This window comes from Daktulosphaira vitifoliae, unplaced genomic scaffold (genome assembly GCF_025091365.1).
Source record: "Daktulosphaira vitifoliae isolate Bord-2020 unplaced genomic scaffold, ASM2509136v1 Scaffold_1, whole genome shotgun sequence".
NCBI classification, from domain to species: Eukaryota; Metazoa; Arthropoda; class Insecta; order Hemiptera; family Phylloxeridae; genus Daktulosphaira; species Daktulosphaira vitifoliae.
The window spans coordinates 19,375,210-19,398,570 of NW_026099572.1; the positions used below are offsets into that span (position 1 = coordinate 19,375,210).

General features: G+C 26.0%; 1 protein-coding gene across 1 annotated transcript; it reads right to left on the reverse strand.

Moving 5' to 3' along the window:
* Positions 1-262: 262 nt before the first annotated feature.
* LOC126910296 (polypeptide N-acetylgalactosaminyltransferase 2-like) lies at positions 263-22,860 on the reverse strand. The gene is made up of 12 exons (XM_050692738.1): positions 22,322-22,860; positions 5,836-6,131; positions 5,129-5,227; positions 4,947-5,014; positions 4,815-4,880; positions 4,426-4,547; positions 4,119-4,294; positions 3,629-3,732; positions 2,921-3,140; positions 2,639-2,849; positions 2,002-2,118; positions 263-863 (listed from the first exon to the last, which is right to left on the reverse strand). The coding sequence occupies exons 1-12, from the start codon at positions 22,412-22,414 to the stop codon at positions 699-701; spliced, it is 1,737 nt and encodes a 578-aa protein (XP_050548695.1). The 5' UTR covers positions 22,415-22,860; the 3' UTR covers positions 263-698.
* Positions 22,861-23,361: the final 501 nt, after the last annotated feature.

Sequence of the window (23,361 nt, forward strand, 5' to 3'; positions counted from 1 at the left end):
TTTTACGTTCTTTTGACGTATCATTGATAGAAATCGGTTCGGTGAGACCTTAGAAAAAGTGGTAACAAACAAAAAATAAAAAAAAACATATCATAGTAAAATTAATACCTTCTCAGTTTCACATCGAAATTAAAAATAAAAACGAAACTTTTTTTATCAAATAATTATATTACAAATATCATACAATAACAAAATTATACATGGTAAGGTATAAATCACAGCCTTATAATTAATTAATTTTTAATTAAACTAAAAATTCATATTTTATTAGTACAAGTAGTAGTATCGCAAAATATAAAATACAACATACATGAAAAATAAATCGTGTATACTACAAAGGGTACAATTTTTATTCTTGTCGATATATTCATCTAATAGTAATAAAGAAAAGAACAAAACAAGGTAAATATAATAAGTATACTTAGAATATACATAACATACTATCAACTTGTAACATACAATTTAGATATAAAAAAAATTATGAGATTTGATCTTAATTTATTGTAAACTAGGTAAAGTTTATTAACATAATTTTGTTTATGTGCACATAACAAAACTTAATAATAAAACAACAAGTTTTATGATTTTTATTTGGAATTTAATTTTTAATCATTAAAACAATAGTTTTAATTACCAACTATGTTAAATGAAGTAATAAAAACTTTACAACACGTTTAAAATGCATCTCAATTTTTAATTCAAGCAATATTTTCAATATCAGCGGCAATCAAATAATCCCATTTTTGATTAGGATTCATTGAATCACAAACATTTACGCTCATTGTGTCGTGCGCCCCCAAAGTGTCCAAACAAAGGTTCACAGCTTTTAATCTTAACTGTTTCGTATTTTCATCATATTTCCACTGAAATACATGAATTCATGTTATTAAAATAAAAAACAAGATTAATTATATATTTTTTTGGATATTTGATTTTACTAGTTATTCTTTGTAATAAAAACGGTTATTACGCTTATATAATAATTTGCTATAATTAAACTATACTAAAATTTAATTAAAACCAAAAGAATATTCCACTACATATAAGTATAAAATAAAAATAAAAATCAGTAGTATAAATTCCAAAAAAACCTTATTTTGGACGTATATCCTATTGAAACTCGATGATTTGAATTTTTTATTAAAAACAAATTAATTAGTTAAAGTGTACAATTTTATAATCATATCATCAGTATATTTTATAAATGTTCTTAATATATTGCAAATGATAAAACAACTATAATGTAATAATTTAATTTGACGTTTTTTTACTTTCTTAAATTTTGTTGGAATTAATTAACGCCAACTAAACAGAGATCAATGTTAGATTCAGAGAAATGTTAACATGAAGATTGTTCATTTGTCGTCCATGTAAGGAATGCATTTTACAAAAGTCATTGTATAAATGTAATTCACACAGGCCGAAAAGATCATCTATACAACGTACTTAATTTAAGGTTCTTGTTAAAAATATTGCTATGGGAATTTCTTCTATTGAGACAAAGTGTAAATTTAAATTATCTTTTAAATTTTTTCCATCTGGTGAATTTTAACATAAAAAAAATGAACTAACGCTCCTAGTTTCAAGGATTTCAATTAAATAAAAAAACGATTATATTAAAATTGCATGGACCTTAATTCTAAATCGCGTTGAAGTTTATCACGAATTATTTGTGGAGGTTTAAAAATCATTAAACTCTATACACCGTGTGAATTCATGTGTAGGTTTCTAAGAAATATCTTTATATGATAAAACCTATAGTACAAGAAAATTACAATGTCTAATAAAGATAAATATCGGTTTTATGTTGGCTTAATCCTAATACTTATAAAATTAAAATTTATACATATCATTAATAAAAATTGTAATATAATAATTGTACTATTATTAGAATATTTAAATGTGATAAAAATTATTCAGATATTATATAATAACATTATTCTTAGTGTATAAATATACCGTTTTTGATTTTTACTTAGAAACAATATTTGAAAAACATACTTCATTAGTAGAAGAATCACAAGGTTTCATAAAAATTAAACTCAGAGAAGAATATTCAACTGGTGACAAACATGTAGTGCCGTGCTTGATAGAACCAGAAACTGTTAATGTCCATTCCTTAAAAAAAAAATGTTTAACGTGTATTGAAGTCTTCTATATATTATATATATAATAAACAATCATACTAAATGTGAAATAAAATATGAGTTTTGATTCTAATCATTTTTTTTTTTTTTTTACAAAATATGACGATTTTTAATATTTTAAATGATTAAAAACAAATTATGCAAATATGTACGAAAGCAAAAATTCAACACTTATTTATTTGTCGCAATAGACCTATTATTGTAATTGTATCGTTCAGCCCGTCAAACGAGACTTGGTGACAATGTTAATGCGACACAAACTTTAGATGCGCTTACGCCGTCGTCTTGTACTCATCAGCACAGCATTAATTGTCAAGCATCCATTCGCTTTATGTAAACAACATAGGGTGTGCCATTATTTAAATTCCTGTATGGGCTACCAAACGAGAACCAACACAGCAACAGCTGAAGTTAGCGACTGGGTGGGTTGTTAATCAACGGCACACATATTATGTAATGACCAGCGAGTAACATTTTTGAATAGCAAGTACCTGATTGCCACCGTAATCGTGACACGGGTAGAGACCGGCTGTGTGGCCGATTTGATTTTCCAACGTATCTAAACACCAATTTCCTTGTCTCAAACTTCCAACGTACAAATCAACGGAGGTAGGGACTTTCAATTCAGGATAGACATTTGCCATGAACCATTTGAACGGTTTACACGATAGATTTTTTTTCAGAGCCAGTCTGTCAGATATGCTGAAAACAACGATAAACGACCATATACAAATACCCAATACAATTCGAGTAGATTCGTCCATGTCACGTACTTTCCAAACGGAACAGTCCTGGACATGGGCACAGCGTTGTAGTAATACTGTTTATACTCGTCCATCCAAACCTCGGCAGCTCTTCGGGTGTTGTGGGCAAACACATTGCCGCTGCCACCGGGAAACGTATACGGATGCCGTTTTCGGAATACATGTCCGACCCGCGAACAAGGTATGATTTCCAAACTGCCACCGCATTGCCACACTCTGAATGATATTTCTATGGACAGTGAATTTAAAAAATCACATGAGACTTTTTTTTATAAAACAAGTTTTTTTACTTCATCTTAATATAACTTATGGATCAGTTCAACTGTGAATTATTTTCAATACATTTAATTAATAAAACAGTAGTTCGATGATATCATGATGATGTTTTCTTTGTTGGGCACTCGTATTTTAATCGTTTGAATATGATTTATTTTATACATTTTTTTTTGCTAAATAACAGACTACTCTACCAGTGAAACATGCAATTTTTAGTTTAATATTTTTAATTATAGTATAGACAAGTTATATTCAGATTTATGTTCTATTCATCAATGATTTTTTATTTCTCAAATAGAAACAACTACCTTTTAGTGATCCTAAATATTTCAGACTGAAATATCATATATAAATGGTTATGATAATTAATATTATTTTGAGTGTGTTTCATAACTTAAAAATAACTATAAGGTTTTAATCTTTTAAATAAATTTTTCTCACCTAAATTTTCACCTCCCCAAATATCCATTTCTACGTCATACTTTCCTAATTTGATAAAATAATTTCTATCCATAACAAATAATCCACCGGCTATCATAGGAGTTCTATATATAAAAAAAAACAATTTTAGAATCATAATTTAAATTAATAATAAAACCTTTTTTTTTTTAAAAACTACACTTTTCAACTGTACACACAATGTTTTATTCAATGTGTTTGAAATAAAACACTATTTTAGTTAAATTATAATGAAGTTTTTATATATTTATATAATATAAAAAATTACTATCATTCTAGTATTTTTTTCACAAAATGACATCGAAACAGAATAATTCTTGATTAAGTTTTAAAATGCAACGGATAGCGGATGCAATTGATATACTGTTATAATAATGTATTTGTCGAGTGAAGTAATAAATATAATTTAAATTCTATTTAATCAAAAAATAGCATATTTTAGTGTTTTCAAAATATCAATAGATTTATATACCTTATTGGAAGCGTAGGATCTCTTTGTCTTTGAGCTCTCACATCTTTTGATAAATACTCCCATTTAAATACCAAATTCCAGTCGAACCCACCTCTTAGTTCTGAAGATGCGCCTATATATTGAAAATTATCCATATTGATAACGTCAATAATAGGACACACTACTCTGGTAGGATCCTATAAAAAAAATTATTTATAAATAAAAATAATTTAAAAAAATAATACTAATACCATTTAACTTAAAAATAATGTAAAATAGGAATTTATAACTTTTTAAAACTATAAAACATATTTAAAACTGTTTTTACCTCTGCTACCCTATCCAATAGCGGTTCAAGCCAATTTACATTGCACTCGACATGGCTGTCTAAAAAGGTTAATACTGGAGCAGTTGCCTTATCTGCACCTCGAACTCTGGATCTCATCAGTCCTACAATTTAGGAAAAAAAAATTTATTTAAAATGTATTCCCATACTATTATGTAATAAGAAAAAATATTTTTAAAGAATATTAAACGACATATTTTTCAAATTTAAAGTCTAGAATGTATTATTTTTTATGAACAATATACAAGGTGATTCTTTTTGCGCTATCCAAAAATTTAAGTGAGAGTTATATTAATCATATGGTTACTATAACTCCTAACTTAATTTTATGGATAGCGTTAAAAGAATCACTCTATATTTATACGAGTTACCTTCTCTTTTATTATTCCGAATAAGTTTTACTTTTTGTATCTTCGCAAGCTCCTCACCATCAGTTGCTAAATAATAGACAAATACTATATTTTTTGTACAATTAAAAAAAAATGAATAAAAAAAAAACTTACGGTCCTCACTAAAATCATCAACCAAAATAATTTCTTTGATTAAATGTTCTGGACTTCTGTTTAAAACACTGAAAAATAAAAAAAATATTTTAACAGAATATAATTTTTTTTTATTAATTTTTAACTTCTACTGAGTATTATTAAGATAAATTTTTTAGTGATCAAATAGAAACAATTCTTACCTGACAACAGTTCTCAAAAGGGCAGATCTTGCTTCATTATGAAATGTTATTATCACACTAGTCTCAGGCAAAATCGTACGGTACTTTTTATCGATACATCTGTTAGAAAATAATACAAAATTTTTATTATTGAAATCTTAAATCAAAATTTTTTTCATTTATTTCCTGGTGTATTTTATTTATTCTCTGTAATAAAAATTCGATTACATTTTCTCTATAATAAATTGAAAATACTTGAGTGTGTTAAAATCTCAATCACACGATTTCAATATAAATTAATAAAATTTATATTTCAATTACAGATACTGTATTGACCGATTTTAAATCAATAAAATATTTATTTAAATAGAAAAGCGATAATTTAAATAATTTACATGTTACTTAAACTTAAAATACTCAACGATTTCCGTATCTACAAGAAAATTTGTTGTTTTTGTGCGTCTTAAAATAATAAATTATTCTTTGTGATATTTAAAATTAATTAAAAACTAATTGTTACGTTATATAATATCAATTAACATCATATTTAAGTACAATTACAATTTATGTAATACTGCTAGATGTTACCAAGATTTTGAATTTACAATGAAATTATTACATGACCTGTTATTTTTTTCATAATTATTACTAGATTTTTAATTACAATTTTATTTTATTTATCACCAGGAACTCGATATGTTTTAAAATATCCTTTTCAAAATTATTACTTGCTGTTTCTAGTATCCGGAACAGGCCGGTTACTCCTCAAACTATCACTTGCCAGTTGATTGAATTTGTTCCTGGCATATGGATCTTCTCCTTGTCTCAATCGACCACCAGCTACATATGCAGCTTCATCCAAATAACTGCTCAACGTCGAACCTGCCGTAAAAAAGTCCTGACCATTGGTCAGAGAACTTGGTGGCGAACTCTCAATCCGTTTGCTGCTGGTTAACTGATCATCGAAAAACGTCAAAGCGGAACGATCATCACTTTTCAACCGTAACGCTCTGTTCTCTTCTAACTGTAACAAAGTACAATTCATCATATTATAACACTAGTATAAATAGCAAATTATAAAAATATTTTTAAGTAATAAAACAAATTTAAATATAAGAATCGATTTTAATTATTTTTTGAGGAGGAGGAGGAGGAGAGGATATATATTATAGCTCTAGTGTCTAGAACTGGAAGAGACGGTAGTAAATAAAAATTATTAATAAATTAATCTATTTTTTAGTCGACATTTCATAATAGGTCGAATATCGTGACCAACAGCTATAAAATGTACAAGGATAACGAAAGATAAATGGCAATACGTAGCTTACTTTCTTTTCCCTACACTAAAAAACGACGTGACAGTCCTCAGGAAAAACATAACATTAATAAAAACTATCGCAAATGCTCACGGAGAAATTTAAACACTAATTTTATTTTAATCAATTTTGTGAATCTAACGTAAAAAAAAATATACGTTTTTATTTTATTTTAACAATATTCATAAATTTTTCTTTTAAAAATGTATAACAATATTATTATTTTTCTATTATAATTTAGAAAATTTATATTCTATAAGTAAATTTATATTTTCCATAGCTTTACCAAAAGAATCCGCCCTTGAATTAATTGAAATCCGGTGGATTTCTCATAATTTATGAAACTTTTTCTTTTATTTTTGAAGCTTTTCAGCTTGTAGCAATAATTTAATTAATATTAAAAACTCATTTATAAATTATTACGGACAAAAACGTTTGTCATTTATTTGTATCTTGGATACAAAAAATTAAATGACAATTAGATACCATTCATTTAAAATGTAATATCTTGATTAGCACCGCCATATTATATTATTTCATATGCCACGGTCAGTTTGCTTTAAAAATGAACAATGTAGAAACTATTAACATAGTTACATCTAACGCGTTGTATAATAATAATTTATTACTAATTTTTAAATGGTAACCAAAGTAAAATGATAAAAACGAAAGTTCCTATTTTTATTGGATTTTTTTAGAACGCTTACGGGAAAATATCCTGAAATACTGCTTTATTTCCGGTTTGTTCGTGTATTTTTGAATTACAAAACAAATAAAAATTTACTATAGTTACCCATATATTCAACATCAAATGGTAACATCAAAATAAACAATTATCTGTAAAGACAAATGAGCATTAATTTATGTAATTATTTAATTACACTGTTGTCTAATTCATAAAATTTAATGAAACTGTTGATTTGAAATGTTTTTCATTTGTACGTTATTCTTGACAAGATCGAGTATTTACTAATGTTTTGCAATGACAAATAATTCTAAAATATTCTCGTTTTGATATAAATAATATAATATTATTGAATTTTAGCTAATCGACCTACAATCTCCTTAATGATCACACATTTTTCATTAAATTAATAATATTGACAGATTATTTTGTAACATGTAAAAAAATATTGCACAAAATTTTTACCCAATAGCATAGAAAGTATGCCAGCATTCAAAATTGAATTATTTCACAATAAATAAAAAATTAAGTGATTGTATTTAAAGCAATGCATTGTCTATCTTATTTTAATTAGTTTATTACATAGGTGTATGACACAAAAATCATTACTAAATTATAATCTTTCAAGTTTCTTGAAAGCATTTTAAAACTTTCGAAATGTTCAATAAATTTCTTTAAACCTATAATGATCCATCTAATTTTGTAAATACTTGACTATAGATGTTATAGCACAGACATAAAATCGTGTGATTTAAAGAGGATATAGTCACGGCATATGCCGCCGCCACAACATCAAATCAACAGATTTCCGGCCACCTTTCACTTGGTTTCTTAGTCAGTTATTTGCTTAGAATTTATTGTAATAAATCAAGAAATTAGAACTAAAACAATAAAACCATTGGGTTTCTGATATTTTTACATCATTCGTATGATGATAATCTATACTTAATACATATACTTGCGTGTTTAATGTGGTATTACTAAAACTTAATTCTGCAACCAATTAGCAAACAGTACAATTACACTATAAGTCATAAGTCAAAACGATTAATTATTGCTAACACGTTATCGCCTTATAAGAAATAATAAAACTATGAAACATGAAAAATGGTTTTCATTATTGATAAGTTCAACAATTTTCAATTAGCAACACATAATAACTAATAGTTGTGTATATAAAATATTTTTTCATAGATTGTACATACTATAATAAATATGTGTTTAATCGAAAATTGCAGTCGACTGAAAACTAATAGTAATTAGTATGTTAATTGTACAAAATTAAAATTAAGTTACCGCATCATTCAAATAGAATCACCTATTTATATTTTCCTAATAAATACTACGTTATTGGTCTATTCGTTTATTGTTTTTTATAATCTGATCATTTCATAATTATTATAGTCATTGAAATTTATCAGTAAGAAAAATATAAATAATCAGTCTTCACAGTTAAAATTAATTTAATAGATACAAGTATTTTTTTATTATTTTCAATCAACATTGTTTAGAAAAACTTAAAACAATTAAAGGATTAAAATTGGTCGGTTGGATCCTTTTATAAATTTATCTCTAAAATAATGTAACTGAACTATATGCAACCCAACCCAACCAAGTGCTAATCGTATTAATCGTAATACAAATTAAATTTATTCTATCTTTTGAAGAGAATATTTAAAAAAAACAATAATACGTAGTGTTCTATGTAACGACACATTTTATTGTACTAAAATCATGGTAAATTTATGAACTCATTACAAAATATCTGCTTTCACATATAGTTCACACGGTTTAATTCACATAATTATTCGAATGCTAAAAAAACAGTGCATGATAAATGTTCTATGAAAGCTTTTAATTTAAGAATAATTAATAACAATATTGTAAAAAAAAATGATGTATGTTTTAGCTATTCGTGTAAAAATTTGATATTTACTAGATTATTGTTATATTTTCGATATTTTGTGGTAAATAATTAAGTAAAGTATAGTTGAGATGTTCTATTTTAATTATATAACTTGCTGGTGATCAAAAATTCAAATACCAAAATAAAAAAGAAAACTTATCGCCCAACAAGTACTTTGACTTATGTTGTCAATTATTTAATATAATGTACATTATAAGATTGCCTACATTTTAACCTTGGTTTATAATATACACCTTTAGGCTACTTAATAGATGAACACTTGATCGTTTTCCATTAGTAATACTTGGTTCGATGTAAAAATAAAAAATTAAACTATTTATTATGTATTACAATAAGTTAAAAATGTATGCTAATGTAAATTAACTGTTAGGATATCGATGTGATAAAAAATAATATTATTCCATTAAATCATACAATCATTAAATAAATTCAATATAAACTATTTTTTTAAACATTTATAACATCTGTTATTTCCATATCAGTACACACGTATGCTATAAGATATATTTTTTTACACGTATAAGTTGAGTTTTTTTATTTCCGCGAAAGTTTGGTACTTAAGCACAAATTATTCAGTCTTAATTTTTAAAATAACCACACAAAAGCATTTGCATTTTTGAGCACTATACATTTAAATATCTATTCATATGAGTAACACTCACTGTTGTCGATTACAGCAAAAAATGTTAGTTGAATTATATGTATTATAACCAAGTCCGTTACACTTTCACAACTGTCATACCTTTACAAGTGTTGATGATTTTTTTTCATCACGTTACTTCAGAATAAAAATAAATAATAAAATAAAGTAAGTTTCCCATGTAATATTTTTGGGACACGTTGCGCCTAAAACAAGATTGTCGATTCTGTCAACCACAATTATCACTCAAAAACTTAGTCAAGAAAATAAATGATGATTAGGTAAAAAAAATTGCTTCTGTAAATCGACAGTGTCATCGGGTACCTAATTTCATTTATCACGTCAATCAAATTAGTTTTACAGTTACATACATTGCACGGCAACGGGACAAGCGTTATTTGTTTAAACTACAAATATATATGACCTTAACCTGAAGTAATAGTACAAGCCGAAATCATTATTAAATAATATTGCGTTGGCTGACATTCTGAATACGCCAACGTATATACATATTTTATCATAATAATGATTAAAACATTTTTAAAGGTAAATTCTAGGACAACTGTTTCATAAGAAGTTTTACAGAAAATAAACAGTGAAAGTGTTTCGACTGACAAATTATAATTTGATGATAGATAATTGATTGAAACAAATAATCATTCGGTAACGAGTAAAAATAAATTTGTTGTAGCACAATCAATAATATTAATGCATTATAAAAAAATATATATAGATGTATCATAATGTATAATAAGATATACTATGTAAATATACTTTTAAAAAATAATTACAATAATAAAATAAATATATAAAAAAAAATAACATTTTTTTATTAATTTGTAACATTTCATTTATTAACAATATCAAACATTTATGTGAAAAAAAGTTATATTGCTTAGTCTGTAAAAATACTACTCCCAAGTTATTCCTTCATTGACTATTTGATATTAAATGTAATATAATTAGTAAAAGTTCTTATTATTTAATTATGGTTGTAGTTATTGTATTTTTCAAGAACAATAAAAAAGTAATTGTTAACTTAATTGACAGTACCAATGGAATGTTTTGCGAGCGTTTTTTTGATCAACAGACTATAATCTTACGTTTGTAATTTTATTATTTTTTGGTTTAAGGCAATAGAATTTAACATTGAATTCCCACTAGTTACCTAACTTGCTTTTTTCGTATCCTAGACTATAACTTTCATTTAAATTTATTAAAATCAGTGATTGAATACTTTTGAAACATGATATATATATATATACTATGAACGTTTTTTAATGTCCTAAACAAAATGAAAACTATACATGCATACGTTTAAACATTTTTTAAGTTCGATTCCTTAAAAACATCAACTAAAAATTATATTTATTATTGTTGTATTTCAGAAACAAATCTAGATAAAAGACTAAACTAACATATGCGATCGATAGTTACTTACAAGTGGTGTTGAATAAACCAATGATTTTAATAAACTAAACGCAAAATTACCATAATCTAGCAAAAAATATCTACAATTATATAATAATAACAGTACATATTTTACAATATTTAACACATTATTTTAATTTTTACTTTCAGTAAACTTCTTTGATCATAAGCACTTCGAAGGTAAATATACACGTCTACAGTTAATAACCATAGTAAATATTCCTCTGCGGCCACAATAAGATATATATTTTCATTTAAAAAACATATTGAACGTCGTATATGATGTATTGTTTCTATTGTTGAAGACTTTTATTATACAGGCATCATTTGACATTGCGCTTTGTATTTAGCACATTTTCAAATGAGTAGAAGTTAATTGCAATTTATCCTTATAACTATAGTCTATTGTGTATAGCTATCATGTTATGTTTTTTTAATGTTACATAAGTACTCTGTATGATTGAACATTGCTATTTTCACTCGCTAGAATTGAGTAGTATCTCCAAGAGCGCACCAAAGATTCAATATAACATCACTAATAATATTGTAACGCCACTGGATCCGGTTATTATTATTATGACGAGTATAATCCGGGGAAAGGTATCTGATACCGCGCTTTTCTTTCTCTAGTTTAATTACATTGCAAGAAGTAGTTCCTTTCCTCCCGTCTATAGTGCGAGTTTTTATATCACAGATACGATCAGAATCACTAGTTCGTAAATATTAATAAGTATTTTTTCATTTCATCATACGATAGATTTCCACTAAATCGAAAAAAGATTTATCATACGTTATTTTTAGTTCTTATTAAATCCTAACTGAATTTTTAAGTTTATAAGTGAAATCGTATACCGTCTTTCAATTAACATTAAGATAATTATGACATTGAACATCTTATCTATACAATAACTATGTTCTACGTCACTGTCAATCTAAATGTGTTGTAAATAAAATAATTAAGTAAAAAAACTACTTTCTTTGGACAAGTTTTATAAAAAATAAAATATTAATTTGATGTTTTTTTTTAGTGCTAAATATAATTATAAGGTAATTAGATTTAGGTTATATGGTATCCTGCACCTTATAGCAATACCAAATTTTGTGTTACCCTACAGACTATAAATTAATTTTAACGAATGTTGATAATTTATATAACCGCAAAATTCTTTGTCAACGTGAATATTTTTAAAATATTTTAACATGAATATATATATATTTTTTAAATAGTGTTATTTCATTTTTTTTAAGATAATTACTTATACATTTTAGACAACACGTTTTAAAAATAATATTTTTATATTATACGCAACGTTTATGTTTGACTAATACAAAATATTATATTTGGCTAATCACTCGTATTTACCGTTAATCACAAAATAATTTATAAATAACACCAATTGTCGTTCTCATATAATATAAGACTTGTAGACAGTTAATATTGGTGGCGCCTGACTTAATATCTAACATCTCTCAAGGTGAGAACATGGCATTTATTTTCTATCACGTTTGATGTACACTACTTTCTAAATCACCCTGTAAAAAACCTTGAGTTGTATTCTTAGCCACGCACAAAATATAAGAAGAATCATAGCCCACGGTGAATGGCAAATACACTACCATATGGTCATTACAGAAATGTGGAAAAAAGGTTGAAGGTCGATTCTTAGCTCAATCAAGTAAAAAAAAAAATACAGAAACTGCAGTGTAATGTCCGAAAGTTACCATAGCATGTGCGATGCGATCCCTCCGGCAACTCAATTCTGTACTACAATTATAATACAGCTGGTCAATCACGTAACACAGTAAACTGGTTGTAATAGGCATTTATGTTATGGTCATGAACCGACCGTTACTTATATCAATGCGACTTGGGGACTGTCTTTGTTAGGTAACCGAGTTCGTTTAAAACAGACTAATATATTCTTTTAATAGGTCAAAGTGCAAACACACGTTTAAAGTATTAAAGTCTTTAGTTAAGCGAAAGTTCCAATTAAGTAAACTACAAAGATTGCAGTTAGAGCATTATAGTCTCCTGATTACCTAAATAAAATCAATTCCAAGCGGAAAAATTCACTGCTGCAAATTATAGTTGTTTTACTCCATAGATTTAAAGAAAATACAAAGTTACGCGCTGTATTATATTGTTCGTCAGCGGGTAGCGGAAATTTTGATAATTATAATGGTTATACTATCATATAATACATCATTAGATCTATTATGTACAATATTGGGTTCATAACTTGTAAGTACAAATAGAATAAAATCATACACTATAATTTAGATGGACAGATTGCCATACAACACCTCAAATAATTACATCGTGAATAATTCATGACTGTAACATTTTTTGAAATAATCATAGTCAAGCAATCGTATTATTTTTATACTCTTCTCATATATATTTTAGATGACTTCAACAATAACTGTCTCTTTAAGTATATTCATATTTTATTCTACCTTAATCGAACTTTTGGCAAACTACAAAAATATTCTATTTTGTTCACAAAGTATTACAAATACTTTTTTAATTATGTATCTATAGCTCGAAGAAAAATGTTGTATGCACTAGCGACGACATGAACGCACAAACACGTGCAAAACAACAATTCTTCACGACGTCATTAATCGTTATAATACTGACAGTACTTTTTTGTTTCTCATCGCTAAACATCATGGATTCGTTCCAAATACAAGTAGAATGTGGTTATAATAATCGAAGTTCCGGTCGTACGTGATGGGAATGGATTGACAGATTTCCACGAAAAAAATTGACACTTCGAACCAAGTCAATCGTTACATTATTAAAATGGAACAAATCCAAGTAACGGATGCCAACGTGATTTCAGAACGCAAATTTCCACAATGCAAGTTTTTACATAATTATTATTAAAAATAACATTAAAATTCTTTTAAATACAGATATCACGGCTTAGATTTTTGTTATATTTATATATTGATAATACTCTTTTGAATCATTATACTAAATCTACAAATTATTTTTAATTTAATTAATCAAACAAAATATATTATCAAGTCCAAGAGAATCAAAGACGATGTCGAAAAATTTTAAATAAACACATTTTCTATTGTGCAATATTTTTTACAAAGTATTCATAATTAATTAATTATTAAAGTATTCATTTTAATCAATTACAAAAACACCAAATAAGTACTTGAAACATTTATTTATATATTAACATTGGTATTTACGAACATCCTTTAAAATACTCAAGTATTGAAGACAATATAAATTGCATGATTTAGATTCATAAATATTTTTTTTAGGTTTGATAAGGATTTAAAAAAGTATTCCTAGAATATGTAGAAAATTATTTTGTCCGAGTATGGCGTATGTAAGTTAATACGTTAGTAATGTTTTTATTTAACGAAACTTTTTTAAAGTTATAGAAATTTTCATTTCATTTCTTAAAATGCAGCACTAAACTAAAGGACGGTCTTCTAAAAATAACCAAAAAAAATTAATTGTAATTAAATTTAATTATTTATTTACTTTACAAATTTGAAATAAAAAATCATAATCATAGCAATAAAACTAATACAATAAATAATTTAAAGAAAACTTATTAATTGTCCTGATCTCTATACAATGGGATTAATTATGATGATGTTTTAAATAATTACAATATATGTGCATGTCAAAAAATCTTAAAATATAAAAGAATAATAATTAATTTTTATTTGTTATCATACCAACAAATGGGAGCAGTCATAAAATATAAATAAAGAAATTCATTTTCAATATATCAAACCATATTTATCAATAGCAATTAACATTATGCCAATACTGTTACACTTACAAAAACAACGTTATAAATATTTGAAATATTTATCTACGTTTATTGTACCATAATGAATAATATCATTTTCATCAAACGTGTAAAAGTTGTAATGAACTTCGATCAATTTAACATTTATTTTCGGTTGATATTTAACTAGTTTTAATGGACATTAAACATTTGTGTTGGATGGCTGAGAATTTGACATTGAATATAAAATATGCCTATTTTAATAGATAAAATTAAAAATAAATATCTGATTTCATATTGAAATTTAACTATCAAGATAAATCTATTAATATGCCGTATTGCATGGAATATATACGCTTATTTTTAGAATTAACACTGATAATAAATAGTATTTATGATCTATGGTAGTATAATGTAGTATTAAGTAATTTGTGTAATTTTACTTTCTATGAAAAAACATGTGTTCAGTTTTATTACTACTGGATTCTATTACATTATACATTCATCTAATCCTACTAATTCGATTATTCGTTGTACCGTAAATCCGCAAAACGTACAACCTATTTAATATCTATTTATTCACGATTAATGACTACAAAGTATTTAAAAAAAAGTGAACACCAAAATATAAAATAATTTACTTGATAGATATGTATAACAAATATATTATTTCAAAAACTACATAATGCATTCATTATAACTGTAAAGGAGCTCACAAATTAGTCAATATTATGTTAGTTGATAAAATTTTAGAGAACAGTATTAATTAAAAAAAAAAATAGAAGAATTGTACAGACTAGTGAAAACAAAAAAGAACTTCAAAAAAGAAAAGTGAGAAGAAATCAATTTTACTTAAAAGAGATTCGCTATAACAGAAAACTGATTCATAAATACAATTAATGACATAAAAGCATATAATAGCCATTCAATATAATTAGCTTACTATTTGGTTTTCTTACAAGCATTTTTTCGTTACTAAAATGATTATAGATATATTTCGTACGTTTATTTTTTAGTAATGTTACATAAGAAAATACATAAATCCAGGGATTGAAAACAGATTCTTATTTGTTTTGGAACAAAATGATTTAAAACAGTATAAGTGAAACAATTTGGAACCAGAAACAAAATGAACATATTCATTCTGTTTGGTTTCTTATTTTGTTCAACAGTAACGTTTTGAGCAATTAGGTTTCGCAACAAAATTAAAACAAAATAGGTAACGAATTTACCTATTTTATCAAAGTTTTAAAATAAGTACTCATTGAGTTACAAGTATTTTAATATATTGAGTATGTATGTATTGAAGGTGGGTGCAGCTTGTACTGGTGCACGTATATTCGTTCCGAATTCCATACCCACGCGTGTATTAAAATATTTACAACTCAATTCAAAGTTATTGTAAAATTGATATCAACAGTTTTTGTAAGAAAAGAGCTAAGAAATAGCTATTTATACACTTGGAACAAATACATTTTTTTTCTAACTAATAATAAATACTAAAAAATATGCTTACAAATTGATAATTGTATCAAAAATTATAATCATTATTAATTAGGTCTAAATCGCCCTAGTATAGACACATTTCCTATATAGTAAGTTTTTAGCTTTTTTATGGTAACATTTTTAAAATTACATCGTAAGCATTTAATAAATTGTGATATTCTAACATGTTTATTTTAAAGATTTCTTTATATAATAATCAAATCACGGGACTTGATATGTATTTATGAAATTTTTTTGAGCCAAGTTCGTTCAAATTTATTGTAGATACACTGAGATACCACCCGCACTTTAAGTGGTCAATATGCGAGTGAGTCACCCAATCAAGAACTAACAGTGGCAGTTATGATTTAACACTAGAACTTGTCAGCAACTAGTCTGTTTACTGCAGTGGCGCAAACAAAAAATAATTTCAGTGGTGAAAGGGAAGATTGTAACCTCCCCTAGTTGCGCCACATCACACAATTCACACAAAATAGTCTCACAAAATACAAGTAATATTTTTATGGCCTTCAATAAATACAAAATAAAATTTATAATTTACTGATAGTGTAATTAATTAAAGCTTTTATCATCAATTTTTCCATTAAATAATATTGTATTCGCAATAATCTAAATATAAAATTGTATTTACGGCTAATGACTTTTGCTATCGTGGCCTTAAAAAAAAAATTGTTTTTATTGTTATCAATATTAAGTTTTTTTGTAAAGAAACTGAGTATATTATTTGGGTTATAGTTAACTTTTAAACGTTTATAAGAACCCGTAATTATTTATATACATTAAGGAAAAACTGCACTATACAAATCATAGAAGATAATCAATCTGCTTTCATATTTTTATATATTTTTTATTTTAATAAAAATATATCAAAACAATGTCAAACTTACAGAAAAGAATGATGTTTTATATATAAATATAAAAAGACACTACTAAATGAAAATTTTTATTTAATTGCTAAATATAATTTATTATAAAATATAACTTCCTTGATTAAGATACAATTTTATAATTCATTCATGCTAAATGTATCCAACAGAAACAAAATAATTCCATTTTCTTTTTATAGTTTATATAAAGTTCTAATTGAGCTTTACTTACCCAATTAAAAAATGTTTAAAACTAGTCTTACAATTTAAATTAATTTTTAATATTTAAACAGTTGCTCTAAAATATTAAATTTTTATTTGTAAAACTTAATTGTAAGTTTTATTCATTGAAAAATTTTAGGCAGTAAAACGGTTCATTAGTAAATCCATACTTAACATTAAAAAAAACATGATAAAATAAAAATGAAAGTATTGTCACATAACAACAAACAATCATATACTATTAATATATTCTTAGATAAATATAAAAAAATATTTAAATAATTATTCCATAAAAGAATGTATTTTACTTAACATTTTAAAGATTTATGCAAATATTAAGTAATGATTAAATTCAACACACTTTAAAATAAACCTTAGGGTTAATATTACATCTTCTACATACAGACATGTTGTTACTAGTATACTTGTTTCATAAACATTATAAAAAAATTATTTTATTAGATATCTGTAATTTTTGAAGCTTACAAACTATAAATATTAATCTTGATTATCAAATCCAGTTAATAGGTTAAAGAATTCCACAACTACTTTTTTCAATAAATCAAACTTGATGGCCAACAAGATGTTTTGTCATTCAAATAGTTTTATTTTTTTTTTTTAAGAAATTACATTACCCAATATTTGCAAACATTATATTGACTATATTATATAAAATATGCTAAAAAAAAAAATCTATAGTGTATTTATTATTGTGTTGTAAATAAATTTTATTTTGTTATCTTGCCCAAAACGCTTTTCATAGATAATAAACGATGATTAATCTTAATTAATACAATTAAATATTATCCATAAATATACGAAATATAATAATATATATGAACCAATACAAATATGAATGAGATTTACAATTCCAATTAAGTGGTTTCTAAATATGTAAATTAATGAACGTGATAAATAATACATTATATTATTAATCATGTTTATAAATAATAATTTAAATGCTAAGTGAATTTATTTATTATTTAAACACAAATTTAATTTAATAGTTTGTTATAAAATGCGTAATATTTTTTTACAAACAAATCATTCAAATTAAATAAAAACAAAATTAGTGTTTTATTTGAAATTCCAAAACTATCTGACATACTTAATAGCATTTAATAGAATTTTGATAAAATTTCACTCTCACGATACGATAGTGCAGTGATCCAGTCGTGAATCCGATCGGATATGGTATAATGGTTAGCGTGAGAAATTACAATACATTTGTAGGCGGTACTACATTAGAGCTCAAGGTAGACTTGTTGCATTTTTTCATACTTGAAGCATATTTTTCATCAATTTCCTTAGAAAAACGAGTAGACGCAGGTAATTTACTTTCACCCTTTTGCGCATAAGACAACGACGTTGTATTGAAATACACAGATAATGATTGAATTTCACTATTTCAAAGCTGAATAAAAATTTAAAATATCGATTTTTTTTATTTATTGTACACTCATTGTGGTATTCAATGCAAAGAAAAGTAAAAATGGTCAAACCAAACAATGCTAAATCCTCATGAGCACACCTACTACCGTTCGGTCGTAATCGATTTTTTAACAATCTTCTCAGTGGGTAATGGAAAAATAGTGATTGTACTTCTTTAAAATAGTTTTGAATACGCCACAGGTATTGGTTACTACAACCGTAACTTAAAAAGTTACGCTCTGCTTATGATTGGTTATTATAACACAAAAACTGTTTTAATGTACTGTAATATTGTAATCCAATAATGAAATAATAGCTCATTAAAACTAATATGCTACTTTTTTAATTTGTTTAGTATAAACGATGATTTTACGATCTGGCGAATTGGAAAATATACTTTATAAATATTTTAACACTCGTAGTAAACGGATGTGTTTTACATACAATGAACACTATATTATTGTTATAAATTCAATGAGAATTCCATTCCTAAACATGTTGATATAACAAATTACCTAAATAATAAAAATAGTATTTATCTAGATTATCATCATAAAATTGAAAAAGATAAAGGTAAAGTAAAACGGGATAATATGGCGAGTTTCAGCTTCTACGATATTTTCTATATTCTGTAAATGAATTTAATATCTCAACTTTACCAAACTACTTCTGCATAATATGAGTTTTCCTGATAATTGTCATTTTTATCATCTTTCCTCAAAGATGTAGTATGATGACGTAAACGATTGTACAACTTTGTAACTAAAACTAATATAAAAAAAATGGGTGTTTTATGGGTTTATAGTTATTAAATAATACTTAAAGAATATTTAATAAAACACATTTTTTTAACATGCTAATACCTACAATTTTAAAGTTCAAAAATTACATTACAACAAGCTAAATATGAATTTTTAACCACAACTAAAATCAATGTAGACGCACGAGTGTCAGTACTATTGAGTGTCATTGTATACCACTACGTGCATTCATTAAGTTGAATATGAGGTAAAACTTTTATCTTTAAAGACAACATGGAATAAATTTAAATAAGTTTGAAAAAGAAGAATTTCCAGTAATAACTAAAAGATTGGTAAATTAATTACTCTGTAAGCAGTAAACTTTTTTTGGTACGAAAACTAGTGACCCACAGATGTGACAACAAAAACTAGTTTCATCAGTTATGTAACTGATATCGTACAGATGTAATGCTAAAATCTCAAAAACACATTTAAAAATTAACAGGAATTCAAATCAAGTTCAAATTTATTGAATCGAAGTATAAATTACTCGTTATAGAGGAGATTGAGAAACAATAGTAAATGAATAATCATCACCTACCTAGTTTTCTAAAAATCTATTATATGTAAAAATCAGACGACCGCGTTAAATGATTAATTTTATTATCCAAACCATAATAATTTTATACAATATTAGTTAGTTTATTTTTGCCTCCAAAAAATTGTTTTAAAGTTTTATTACAAAAATTGTATTAATACTCGCGATTTAAAAATCCTTTTTAAGCTAAATTTATTTTATTATATTTCATTTTGGTTTTAATATAAGTAACATACAAGTTGTAATGATTACATATCTATTTTGTAAATTTTGTACCACTAATTAACAAAAAAAACTAGTCATGAATTTTTAAAACTTAAAATTTGTGTGATTATTTACCCTGTCGGAGGGATTGTGATAGTTTCCATTTATTTTTTAAACTTAAAAAAAAACATAATATCACTAAATTTAAATATTTTGTACCTTATATGGTAACACTCATTTATTAATATTTGAAGATTTTTTAATAACGGTTTACTAGATATTTAACTTCATACAAAGATGGATACAATTCCTCCATTTTCCCCTACATTCTTAAGAAATTACAAAATATATATCTTTTAAATCACACATATGAGGAAATTGGAGAAGAGGTGCTTAGTTACCCCAAAAGATGCCAACAATTTTTAAGTAAATTATATGTATATTTTATACAAAAAAAATTTAAGACAGGGAAAGAATAAATTTAATACCCACCCCCAAATTTTTTCATAAATTTCCGCCAACGAAATCATAAAAAAAGGTTAAAGCACATCTTAGATTATCATCGAAATGATAAATAATCAAACAGTTAAATATTTTGGATTGTGTCAGCTATAATCAGTTTCTATATGTGTAAAATAAATAATAATTGTTCGTTGAGTTTTAAGTAGGCTAATGAGTATACACCATAACGAACGCTATGGTAAATTAAGTTTAAACTAACCAACGTTAGCGTACNCATAACGAACGCTATGGTAAATTAAGTTTAAACTAACCAACGTTAGCGTACACAGAGTTAAAAAATAGATACACAAATTATAATACTATATCCGTTTTCCACGCGTAACACTGTACATTTTAAAAATTTAGTTCAAAAAATATTAATACTATTTTTGATATGTAAGATGACAATATGAATGTATTTTATTATAAGGTAAATACAAAATAAGTGTATATACTGACAATAGTTATCCAATAAAAAACTAATTAAATTATCAAAACGTATTATTATTTACTCGTTAAATAATCATAGCTCAAGATAAATTGATGCACACTATTAACAACAAACACTATTATAATTGTAGTCTTGAATTATTCAACATGCTTTTTGAATCTCAATTAATAAACACCTAATTGTTTACTTAAAGATGACAATAGAATACCACTATCATTACGTATTTCAATACTTAGTGGTCAATTAATAGTTTAGTTCATATATCGAGGCACCACAATATTATTTATCTCCCACTAAAATATGATTTCCACTTTAATTTTGTCCTACACGACAACTTTTGAGTCGATCCATAAAAAATTTAACTGAATTTCAAGATTTTCCAAAAGTAAAGACGACTATATGTATTCTAAAAATTAAAAACGAGTACTTTTTGTAATGCTCATTCTTCTAAATGATAACTTGTTTGATTACAAAAGTGGCAATATTCATCAGAGCCAGCGGGAGGACAAAGCCGCCACCAATGCGCTAGCCTAAGGCCCTGTACTTTAAAAAGCCTACTACGTATAAATGAAAAGCAAAAAAGGTCTCTTTTTACTAAAAATATATAAAAAGGAAAACGTTTTTACATTGGATTCCGCAATATTTAGCGCCGGCACTGGTATTCATTTTATATGACATAAGTAAAACAAAGTACTGTTTACGTTAAGTATCTAATACATTAGTATTTACGAACAAAATTCGTACGCGTTTGTAATAAAAAACTAATTAATTTTCATTCTATCATAAGTTGTGTAACTCATGTAACAATTATTTTTTAACGTAGTACCTGTTATTGCTATCACGAATATCTTTGTTACTTTTTGTAATTTCTAGGAATTAAAAAATAATTTTCAATTTATAGCTTTAAAAACATAATTATTAGCACGTACCTTTGGATCTCTTTCGCCGGACTGTACGAAATAAAACACCACAAACATCCACGACGTCAGGAAAATCAATATTAGCTTTACGTTTCTTTTCATTTCGTTCGGACGCTTATCACCTAAGTTATCTGATTAGAGGGGTTCGTTTGAACAACAAAAATAAAATTTTCCAACAATCAACACGACTATAACCGTACCTAACAACACCATTAGCAAATAGCGGTAGTCGATTGAAGCCCTTACCACTTAAAAGAACACATGCACACAAACACGCGTTAAATCTGTACGTTTTTTTGATTTAATGAAAAATTGAAGGGTACGTCGAGAACTATGTGTTTTCGAAGTGAAATGAAATATGTTATCAATGGTTTTCCAATGTAAAATCTTCGAGAAACAGTAAAACTGATAAGAATATTTTGCAATTTACGTTAAAGCTATTCCGCCCTGAAGTGAACGTTCCGAGTGTGCGCGCGAGCACGCCAAAATCTTAAACGAACCACGGCGACGGCGAACGTGCTACTGCGACGGGTGCCGAGTGCAGACTAGTGAATTGTCCGTCTACTGTTTGTTCCCTGCGACGCTACCCGTTTTCGTGGCATCAAAGGATATTATAGTGCAGCCAATGCCTGTGTAGACTACGTGGAGAGAAACACGGGTCTGGCGTGCAGCCTAAAACAGATCGGCCAGATGACTCAAATTTAACACTGCTCTGTTTATAATATAATGCAGTTTTGTGACAAACTTACCTGAGTTTAATATTTTTGTAAATTTTAATGAATAACTCAACGCAAGCAATTTTACTTGGTTAAATCATTTTTACAATTCTAAACCTCAAATATTATTATCACTTTCAAAAGGCTTATTCTTTCTTCTTAAATAATAAAAATGTTACCATCATTTTTATAAATGACTTAACATACAATTTTTCAAACCTAATTATTGATCAGTCGGATTCTTAACGTGAAATAGTGAAAAATATATATATATTTTTTATTGTAACAATTTTCAATTCAACAAAGTTATAACTATTTTTTATCAACTAAAAT